The sequence below is a fragment of the Asparagus officinalis genome, chromosome 5 (assembly GCF_001876935.1).
Source record: "Asparagus officinalis chromosome 5, Aspof.V1, whole genome shotgun sequence".
NCBI lineage: Eukaryota > Viridiplantae > Streptophyta > Magnoliopsida > Asparagales > Asparagaceae > Asparagus > Asparagus officinalis.
In genome coordinates, this window is record NC_033798.1 from 49,797,729 (window position 1) to 49,809,825 (window position 12,097).

General features: G+C 37.8%; 1 protein-coding gene across 1 annotated transcript in view; it reads left to right on the forward strand.

Annotated features, from left to right (window-relative positions):
• Positions 1-7,715, forward strand: part of LOC109843165 (sugar transporter ERD6-like 6) — a 13,643-nt gene extending 5,928 nt beyond the window's left edge. The window contains 7 exon segments of the mRNA XM_020412098.1: positions 3,970-4,016; positions 4,129-4,191; positions 4,274-4,333; positions 4,485-4,550; positions 4,635-4,694; positions 7,100-7,214; positions 7,300-7,715. Coding sequence (XP_020267687.1) covers positions 3,970-4,016; positions 4,129-4,191; positions 4,274-4,333; positions 4,485-4,550; positions 4,635-4,694; positions 7,100-7,214; positions 7,300-7,412 — 524 coding nt within the window. The 3' untranslated portion in view covers positions 7,413-7,715.

The window sequence follows — 12,097 nt, forward strand, 5'->3', positions numbered from 1 at the left end:
AGCGAGTTGGGCCTAAATGTAAGCAGGCTGGCCCGCTTAACCTGTTCCGTTGGCTTGCATATCCTAAAGATATTATGAATTAGGATAAATTACACTATACTCCCATGAACTTCTAGTTGCAGTCAAGCCTCCATGTCACCATGTACTTCAAATTCACACTAAACCCCCGATAACTTTTGTAGAAAACCCATAACATATTTTGGGTAAGTTACACTAGACCCCCGTTAACTTTCAAAATACCTTTTATTTTGGGGTGTTTTTTTTTGTTCTAATTTATTTGGGTTATCTACAAAACTCGAAAAGTTATTAGAGCTTTTCTACAATTCCAAAAAGTTATTGAGGGTTTAGTGTGATTTTGAAAGTTCATGGGGTTTTAATGCAAAATGCTTAAACTTCATGAGCGTTTAATGTAATTTACCCTCAATTATCTCTATAGCCTTTTCAATTGATTTTATTTTTACAAGTTGACATATTTTCTCTATTTTTATTTGATTAAAGTTTGTTGTAATTTATTCCCATATTAAAATAGTGGAATAATTAGTTACCGACTATGAAGTAGGACTTGCTCCGAACTACGTAAAATCTCTATGTCAATGTTTCTCTCTATCATTCTATACAAATATATAATTTTACTTAATAAAATTATTTTTTATTTCTATAATGGTTGCAAACAAGCGATACAACACGGCACGCTTGTCTCGCGGTCATGGGCCATCTCATCCTGCCACCAAGCTCACGCGAGTTGGCTCACGGGACGAGCCAGCTCATCCCGTTGCCCACCCTTAAGCACAAATGTGGTGCTTGATAGTGAGGTGGATGCATCTTAACCACGCATCTAAGGTTGTAAAGTATAAAGAGAAAATGTATCACATTGGGTGTATTTTCCATCCAACTAATCTTATTCATATATATGGTTGAGATTCCTCAACCTCACTATCAAGTATGGTTGGGCATGGGCTGACTCAAACCGTAGGTCGAATCGGCCCAGCCGGGTTTGGGTTAAAACCTGACCCGATTATCTTGGGCCCAGCTCCACCTAGTCCACATTGAAGGCTGGTCGTAGGTTGAGCTGGGTTTTGATCCAGACCCCGGACCAAAGAGCTAGACCTAGCGCACTAGGCTCGGCCCACTAATGGCCCGATCAGCTATGAATGTTTATTTTATTTTTTAAACTAAGCTACAAATAAGTTTTTTAGATCTAGAAGCCCACTAACCAAATCTAGTGACTAACGCAATAATGTTTGAACTACGTATATCTATGTTTGCAATGTTTTTGTGTGATGTTTATCTTTGTGCAACACAGACATATTTACACATTTTTCATTTTAAATTAAGAGTTTGAAATAGGAAAAAATAAATAAAATATAATTTTATAAGCATAAATACAAGTTTAATATAGTTTTAAAAGTTAAAAATAGAAAAAAAATTGAAAAAACCTATGGGCCGACCCACAACCTATATAGGCCATGAGTTGGTTTTGGTCCGGCTTGCCCCTAGGCGGGTCGTGGGTTGTGTTGGTCTAATCCCAGACCCGGGATCAAAGGGGTAGGCCCGATCCAATCTGACCCGTATGAGCCCGGGTCAGACCTGGCTCGGCCTGAACCCTACGACTGGTTCGACGAGCTTGAACTACTCGGCTCATGCTCATGCTCTATGCAAGCAGCCAAATGCTTAGTACCAACTACCAAGCATACCATATATTATTATATAATATACGATATAAATAGTCATAGAAAATCATGGTATAACATAACATAGTGATAAGACTAACAGTATATATATAATATATATAAATTATATAAACTAACAGACAGACAGACGAAATATGTAAGAAACTTTTTGGTACCACAATTTTGCACTGAACTTGTAGTGAGGTGCCAAATCACCCCTACATCACATGTTAAAATGGAGCATGATTTTTAAAAGTAGGTGATATGATGTGAGGCTTCTCTTAGGGTGTGATGTAGGGTTGGGGATTAGCCACCTCACTACCAAGTTCAAATGGAGAAACTTGTAACAAGTTTCTCCATATATATATATATATATATATATAATATATTTATCATATATATATAAGTAAAGACTCTTAATTCACGGTTAAGTTGGATAGGAGGACCCTTGTCCACCAAATTTTATATCTACTCATATTATCTCAAGATTTGTGCATCAAAAAGATGGCATAAATCTTTAAAAGATATTCATATCTTATCACGATCCCAAATGTAATAATCACAGGATATAGAAAAGTTGGTGATGATCATTCACTAATCACTTAAGTTGACATAAGCTTTTACCTATATATTTATATATATATATAATATAATATATTATATAATATATATATTACGATTAGTATTAAGCAAACAACTGTGTTTCTGATAAGTGAGGTGAATTCATTCTTATCCATTCACCTTAGGGAGGACTACATTCACGATAGGTTGGATAAATAAGGGGCTATCATTTCAAAGGGGGGACCATCTTGAGAATATGGGATTGATCGTTATGAGGTGGTGACTTTAATTAGCAAATTAACTATCAGAGATGGAAGTGGTGAGATCCCACACTTTTTGATTGATGAGAAAGGGTGGATCTCCGCACATGGTTATCCAGTCGTAGCTTATTTAGCAAAACTAAGCCTCATCCTCATACCAATTATTTCCTCGCTCCTCTCTCTCTCTCTCCATTATTATATATATTAATAGTATATATATAATATATTATAAATTGGGTATCCTTGGTACAAGCACAAATTTGATGCTTTTGGGGTGATGTGGAATGCTTCTCATCCACTTATTTAAAGTTGTCCATTTAAAAATAGTTTCTAGTTGATTACTCATCATTAAATGATGGGTGAGAAGTGACCACATCACTACCAGCATACTAAATATATATATATATATATATATATGTAAAGGGGCTGCGTGCGGCACTTCAGCCCCCTAAGTGGGTTGTATACACATGGCATGCATTCTTTGCAAAAAATTAAGTCGGATAGAGATATGTAACTGCATACGTTCGTTTTTTCAAAATAGTACAGGACAAAATGGTGTTTGCTTTTCCAAGGTAAATGTGCATGTTCCTTCTCCCCCCTTTCTTTTATGCCTACTTTCTTTTTTCTTTTGTTTTCTCCAGTTCTGATCAATCTTTTTAACCCTTCTCTTTAAATAAAAACTGACTTATTAAGTAGTTGCAATTTGCTGTAGAATCCAAAATATTTAGGCCATTAAAAGAATGCTTGAGGAAATCATCTCGATCAAGTAGATAGAAATCACACGTGAAACCCATCTCAGTGGAGTTTACTAGATTAACATGATCTTCTTTTTGATGGCACGTCAAGACTGTATATTGATGACCCACCAAATGCTCTCATTGGTGATGCCTTCTTTTGTCTTCAATTACAAATTCAAAATCCTTATAAATTTTTTCGCTGAAATGACTCCTTTCAATTTAGTTCCTCAATTTAATCAAATCAGATCTAGACATCAATAGAATGAGGAGAATGTTTAAAACAACTAAAGCGGAAAACTTATGGTATAATCCCATAATATTGAGAAAGGCTCTAGCTTTGGATTTGGATCGGGGTTTTCTTTACAAATCAAGGAGTGCGAGATTTATGTTAGAAACAGAGATGACTAGGTCTTGTCATCTTTTAAATAATTACAACCTGCAGAGGGGTTATTCATACAATGTAGTAAGCAATTTAGGGGCTTATTTGTAAGATGTAATGAGCCATTTGGGGATTGATCACTTAATTTCTCGTGTAGCCATCAGAGGGAAGGAATGATTGCACATCATTTTCACACCAGTTTGGGGGATGCAGTGACGCAACTGCCCCCATTTACCCTTATCTATATAGACACACACACATTTTTTATGGATACTTTTGTAGAAAGCAAACCACATTGTAATATCTCAAGTATTATCCAAAAAAGATAGAAACTAATGGTTGGACTCTTGTATCTTGAACAGGAGTTACAAATAGCCAAGCTGCTACATGCGGACTTGGGGCCATTCAGGTTATTACTTGGATTCTTGATATAAATTCATACCTATGCTGAAACTCCTGTTGTAAACTTACTTGAATTGGTTGTTTGTTTATGCTCAATGATGATAGTGTGTAGTATGCAGGTCATTGCTACTGGAGTTACCACATGGTTGTTGGACAGAGCTGGGCGTCGACTTCTCCTTATAGTGAGTTATGAAGAAGCATACTTCTTCTCTGTTCATGTAGGCATAAGACAAGTAACTAAGAATAAGTGGTGGTCTTTTGCAGATTTCTAGTGCCGGAATGACTATTAGCCTTCTTATTGTTGCTGTCGCATTTTATTTGAAGGTTTGTTATATGATACTGTTTTGGACAAAATTTTAACTTTCCTATGCTCAATATTTACATTTTTATACCCTTTTGAGTATAATATGGTCTGGGTGATCATGGTTAGACTCTTCACATTTCTATGATTTTTTATGCTTTCTTCTATATGCAGGATGCTGTTTCACATGATTCTAAATTCAACTTTATACTGAGTGTTCTCTCACTGGTTGGACTTGTGGTATGTCTGTGGTTGTGGAACATGGATGATATTCTTTTGTATTTTTTAGCAATGTGGTAATTTAAGCTAGTTATATTCTCTCAGGCTTATGTCATCTCTTTCTCTCTTGGGATTGGGGCCATTCCATGGATCATAATGTCTGAGGTATGTAAATGTTGTTTCCCTTGGTTTTCATATCATAGTGTGTAGCTGTGGACTGGTTGCTATTATATGTTTCTCTTTCCATCCCCTGGGGTTTTAATTTGTAGCTTTAGTATGATAGCCTTAGATTAAATGCATCCCTATATCTTTTCATTATCTTTGGACTCTTTAGTAGTTTAAGGGATGTGGACGCTTTTCTGTCTACAAGATGAGTTTTCTGCATGTCGGTTGCCTATCAAAAGGTTTAGGTAGGGCTTCTTTACTGAGTATCAGTTCCTGAATCTGGGATATGTCCCAACTCATAGATGATCGCTATCAGGTTCATAGCTTTCTTGATTTCATGTTTTACTCAGCAGCCAAACAACTTTAATGATTATGATTTGTTGGACTGGACATTCCATATATGGCTATTATGGCTTTCTACTTAGCATTTTGATAGATAATTCTTCCCATGTGTGCTGGTACCTGTTTGCCTAACTGCCACCTTAGTAGCATATGGGCTTGAGTCTGGTTATCTGAAGCCCGTTGTAACTTCAAATTGTCTTAGCCAACTCTGAGTTGGCAAGAAATGATTTCCCCAGTCTTTGTTGACCTGGTCTTATTTGGGTGGTAAGCACTGGTATAGAGATCGCAGGGGATTGTCATGGAAAGGAAGGAAGCAGTGGGCATTAGTTCAGTGGAGAGTTAAGTGGACACATATCTGATGGGGCTCTGATTCTGGTTGATTTGTGTTAGGTTGGAAACTCAACATGACTTCTTTGTTCTAGAATAGTAGTTATGTTTAATGCTTGACTCCATGTTCACATATAAGGTGTTTTTACTTTTATCGGCGTGTTTTATTTGTACTTGAGGTGCTGGTCCCTTTTCGAAGAGATGTCTCACAAGATAGCAACTTCATGTTCCGATTATCAAAACGGTTGTTCAACTCTTGAAGATAAAATCTATAGATGTATCGAACAATTCAACTTGATAATGTTGAAGATTTGTAGGCATTTAAGCTCCACGCTTTTAGTCTACCAACCACAAAATCATTTTCCATGTCAGGAATTACTATCCAATGCAAATTACAAAAATCACAATTCTCTTCTAACAATTCATTCCAATCATCTTATCTCATTTTGTGCAACCTTGCTTAACTACTTTGACTAGGTTCATAGCATTAGCAAGGTCCTGGCTCTCCTTCATAATGCTTGTGACAAGTCATTTGTAACGCCCAAAATATTTTTCATCAAGTGACAAAAAATACAAACTAAAAACTAAACAACCAATGCAAAAATTAGAAATGGCCAACAATTTCTGATTTATAATCTCTACTATATTATGAGAAGGATCTAAATTCTCAAAAGTGTGTATGTATCCAGTCCCATGTCAAAAACGCCAACAATTTCTCTTGCTACTGCACTTGGATATCACGATGCAACTGGGTAATGCTAAAATTTGCATCAATATTTTCTCTTGCGACTGTGTATTATTGTTAAATAAATCAGAAGGCATAAAGGGGGCAGTTAGAAATCCTAAACCCCCTAAAACCCTAATCAAATCAATAAAATTATAGAAGTAAGAAAAAGTTAAAAATACTAAATTCTATAACTTTAATCAAAATTAGTAGACTAATAGAAGAACAAAATTAAAAAGCTAATTAGCTAAACACGTTACAAGTCAACCCCTAGAACATAAACAATTTAATAGAAGGGGGAAATAGGAAAATGAACCAAAATATGATTAAGGGATGAATGCCAAACACGTGCCTCTGGAGGTGGCTCGAGGAGGGCAGATACGCTAGAAACGGCTAGAGCCTGGAGAAGGGCGGATGGGATTAAAATAAGCTGAGAAGGGCTGAGATCCCGAGGAGGAGCGATGAGGCTAGAGGAGAGAGTGAAGCAGGGCCGACGAGGCTGGAGATCATGTCGGCCGGTGCATTCGGGGTTGCGAGAGGATGATCGCGATAGGAGTAAACCCTGAGGCCATCACGATCAGAAAAGAATAGAGATGAGGAAAAAAAGCTCCGTCTTTTTTTATCTTTGACACTTCCACTTTGATCCGTACAATTATAAAATTACAAAAGATAATACCATATGTTTCTTTTCAAATCCCACCCCCTTATTTTTTTTTTTTTGGGGGGGGATCTTGCAGGGCGCGCGGCGCCCTAATGGACCCTGATACCCCGGCACCCTGAGTGAATCTTAAAAACAAAACACATGGAACATGGCATTAGATATATAGAACTAGTCAATTGACTAGGGATTCATGTACTTCATTTTCATGATGTTTTCCTGAACATAGTGAATGGTGATCTCCACACATGTTCTCAAGTATCAGAAGTATACTTTAAGAAGAAAATGCATAGATTTCACTTGAAATTACAGACATTCTCGTTAAGGGTCATGACTTCAATTGTGTTAATGCAGATTCTCCCTGTTAATATCAAGAGTCTTGCTGGCAGTGTAGCAACTCTTGCCAACTGGTTGACTTCCTGGGTTATCACGATGACTGCCAATTTACTTCTGAGTTGGAGCAGTGGAGGTCCTCACTACTCCCACTCTCTCTCACACATATACAAATATATGCCCATTTTCTTGTATGTTTATGATGCTTTTCATTTGAACAGGAACTTTTACGATCTATACGGTTGTCAGTGCTTTTACCCTAGTGTTCGTGATCTTTTGGGTTCCTGAAACAAAGGGAAGGACTCTAGAGGAAATTCAATGGTCATTCCGATGAGTTACCCAAATGAAGTCGCTGCGGATTCTAGACTGCCATATTTTGGATGACATACCATCAGATGCCAGTTAAAGCTTCAAACATTTTCGGCTGTGCTACTGCTGCTGCTGCTAGTATTGTTGTTATCAGATTTCGTGGATAAATTGGTCTTACCTCTTTTGGGCTCTTCTCGTAAATTTTTTTACTTGTACTGTCCTTTTATGTACTATCCTTTTATCCAATTGATTGAATTAATAAGATATTCTTGCTTGCAGTGGAATTGTAAGGTTTTGAATAAAAAAAAAATGAATTTTCATTTCTTTATAAGAGTATTGTTTTGAGATGCCAAGGAAAATAGGTGGTAGAGTGTTTGGCCTTTGAGAGACCGGGTTGTTCATTGTTTCAGTGTTTCCATTCTTTTGGTATTGATTTAGGATGGCAACAGATGATATTATAATCACGAACACTAAAAATTTTAGCGTTACAGCTTTGAGACTAGCTTTTGAAGATATCGATCTTCAAGTATCATAGAGGTTTTTTGCTGTGGATCTTGTCCGAGAATGGACAGTGCAATTGAGGTACTTGGATCGGGAGGTCAACAAGTCACACTGAGGAGTTTGTATTACTGTGTGGTGTTACAATTTACATGGACGAGAGAGAAGAATCCCTTGAGTTCACAGTGGTATATGAATGGCTGCTCTAAGGTGAGATATGGTGTCCAGATGGATGGCTGCTCTAAGCGAACACGCTGACCAGCCTTTTTGATGCCCTTCATTGTGGCCTTCTTTCCCAGTTGCCCGCATGTACGTCAGTGGAAACTACCTAAGATGTGAATTGAGAAGGCTTGTAACTGTAACCAGGCTCTTCAAAGAAGACCACCACAAGATATTTGAACTTTATATTTTCTTTTTCAATTACATTCATTCTACAACAAAGCATAGTATTCCCTATTGTCTACTTTCCGCATAAATTAGAATTATATGTAATATATCCTGGGGCTAGTTAATGATTTTATGATGCTTGGATGAAGAAGTGCTGTCGAGTGCATATCTTTATTTCAGTAAAATCCGAAGTAGATTACATGACAATCAATTGGATGTCCATTTTGATAATAGCCGCACCAGATGAAATCGATGTTTTTAGCAATGGCCTTGGTCTACCTGAATCAAGGAGTGTTGTTTCAGTTTTCATTTACTTGTTAGTTCTATTACATGACGATCAATTGGACGGTCTCCATTTTGCATTCACGTGTTTATGGTTGTACCCCCGTATCGATCTCTACAGCTCCCTGTTGAAGTTCTCACTAGCCATCTTTACTCGCTTCCGCAATATGCTTATGTTTTCTTCCGAGTTTCACCGTCTCCCTCACTCTTCTTTTTTTTCCTAGGTTTTGGTCCTTTCTTTCTATGAGTGAACACGTCCATAGATTCGTGACTTATTTTTCTCCAATTGGAGAACTTTAAAGAATTTATATATTGCCGAAACAAAGTGTTGTCAAATATCCTGTTGAATCTCTCTTAAATCTAGGATCATAATATATGTGGTGTAACCGGCAGCTAGGCTTCTAATCCAGACTACGTTCAATTGCATTTCGTTGCGTGTGCGTCTAGGAATCATTAATGGATCGAGACTAGTTTGTTGCTTGTTAAACAAAGGAAGGCCGACGATCAATATTATGTCTGATATTTGATACTAGTTAAAACTAGTCAGTTATAGGATTGTTGATACCGGATCCTGCGACTAACACTAGAGGGTCAGAAACTCCCTTGTATTTGCTTCATTAATAAGAACACAGTTGAAACGAGAGCATCCTTTGCATGTACAACCAGCACCAACACAGTATTACATGCTCATGGAAAAGATTGTGTTAGGGTACACGCCTACAAGAACGCCTCGAACGGAGACTCCTTTGTATTTGCTTCATTAATAACAGAGCCGGTCCTGGGTTTTCTAAGGCCCAGGGCAAATTTTCTAAGTGTGCCCCATTATACAAATTAAACAAATAAATAAATAAATTATCAAGCGTCACTCAGTAACCCAAAATAACCCAAAAGAAACATCTCCCATGAATCATAAAACCTAAAATGTATCACTCTTATCGTATTCGAAAGGTTATTAATTAAATGGTAAACCCCATACAATTTGATCTCCAACCAAGAACCAAATTACCTAGTGAAACAAATTCAAGTGTTACTCAGTAACCCACAAGAGAAGTATCTCCCATGAATCATTCGACCCTAAACTTTGCGAAGTAAAAACACCCAAATCCATATAGACAAAAGAAAAATAGTTATTTCTTCATTTTGTCACCTAAACATCATTATTAAAAAAAACCAATTTTCTACCTCAAATCACAACTATAACAAAACAGCACAAAGATCAACTATAGAATATCCCAAGAGAACCACGTCCCACGAATCACATACCCTAATAATTTTGTGAGTTACAAGGTAAAACACCCAAATCAAAATACCCTAATAATTTTGTGAGTTACAAGGTAAAACACCCAAATCAAAATAGACACAATAAAATTTTTTGATCTCATCTCCTTTTGGCACCTTAAAATCCTATTAAAAGTCCAATTTTCAACCCTAAACCCCCTGCGCAATATAATAAAACAGCATAAAGATCTGGTTTTTAACAAAAATTACAACTTAGTATCACGAGATAGGGCATGTTTTGACCCCGAAAGAAATGACAAAACCCATAAAACAAATTGGAGCCAGTTGCAATAACAATTTGATCTCCAACCTCAAGAATCAAATTTACCTATTTTAAGGAAATTAACTGTTACTCACTAACCAAAAATTTGTCAAAAACTGCAAAATAAGAGCGCTCAAATCAAAATATACACAAAGATTAGGCCTTTCCTCATCCTAGCTACAAAAAAATATATCAACCATCATAAGCATCAAATGTATGAACTGAGAAAGAAGGTCGCCAGGTCCGGGGGCTTTTAACTTGACTAAAGCCACATTGCCTTCTTCCTCTTCACCACCTCAAGGGATGCTCCTCCTAACGAACCCATAATCCCCAGAGCAATCAAAAGAAAAGATAAAAAAAAGACAACCACAGAGGAGAGCTAGGATTTGAGCAACCAGAGCAAGTGACTGAGAGAGAGAGAGAGAGAGAGAGAGAGAGAGAGAGAGAGATCTAAGGGGACAGGAAAATATGTGTGCTTTCAAGTCCACCTCACTGTGACACTGTGCCAACCAACGAGAGAGGAGAGGGGGCGGTGTGGTGTTAAATCACTGTTGGGAGTTGTGTTTTTTGGGACATTGGGGTGTGAGAAATGATGGGAGTTGTGTTTTTTGGGGTTCGGTGGGCTTGGTTTTTCAAGGCCATTAGAGCTTATTTCTTCTTTAATGTTTTTTATTCTTTTATCTTGCTATTCTTTCTCCGAAATATTATGCCCCCTCAGCTGTGGGCCCCGGGCTGTAGCCCTGGTGGCTCTAGCTTAAGGCCGGCACTGATTAATAAGAACACAGTTGAAACGAGAGCATCCTTTGCATGTACAACCAGCACCAACACATTATTACATGCTCAGGGAAAAGATTGTGTTAGGGTACACGCCAACAAGAACGTCTCGAACGGAGATGCAAAACACACCTAAACGATCTTGGAATCACAGAATAAAACCACCAAACACGAATTCAATCACAGTACTCACAGATATAACGTGGTTCACTGTTACGGAGCTACTCCACGGTGCAACGACAACACCTTTTTCCTTTATATTCCTTTTGAGGTTACAAAGGAAAAAGATAAAAGAGAACACTCTCTCTTGATCAAGATACTCTTCAAGAATTCTCACAAACTCTCTCTCAAGATCTCTCAATGATATTACTTATATCTGTATCATTCTCTTTCTCTCTCTACTACTGAGATGCCTTACAAATTAAACTTAGGGGGTTATTTATAAGTTTTCTCATGGGGTAGGTGAACACTGTAGCACGGGGGTAGGTGAACACTGCTGACTCTTTGAAGAGAAGACTATCCACTCTATCAACAATCTCCCACTTGAAGAGTCTTCTCAATGAACTTTGTTTTTTGATTGCATCATTCGGAAGTCTTGTATCTTTGGCTTCTTGCATGATCCTCAACTTTCTCAACGGAGGCCATATGAGGTTGCACACAACCTCACCTTCTTGAGCGGAACTGGTTTGGTCAGCATATTGGCTAAATTGTATCTTGTATCAATCTTTACAAGCTTGAACTCGTTCCTGCTTTGCCATCTCCGTATGGCATGATGCTTCACGTCAACATGCTTGGTCCGAGCATAGAATGTGTCGTTCTCTGACAAGTTAATGGCACTCTAACTGTCGCAGTGGATGAAGTATTTCTCAAAGCTTACCCCAAGCTCGAGAAAAAAATCTTTCAACCATAGTAACTCCTTTGCTGTCTCTGTTGCAGAAACGTATCCGGCTTCGGTTGTTGACATAGCCACAATATCCTGTAACTTGGATCTCTAACTTATCGCTCCACCACCCAATATGAAGATGTACCTACTCATGTTCCTTCTTGAGTCTATGTCCCCGACGTAGTCTGCATCACAAAAGCCCTCTAGCTGTAAATCCGCCCCGCCATACTCAAGACAACGGTCGGACGAGCATCTCAAGTAGTGTAGAAGCTATTTGATCTCATCCTAGTGGTGCTTCCCTACATTTCTCATGAAGCGGCTCACAACTCCCACTCCTTATGCAATA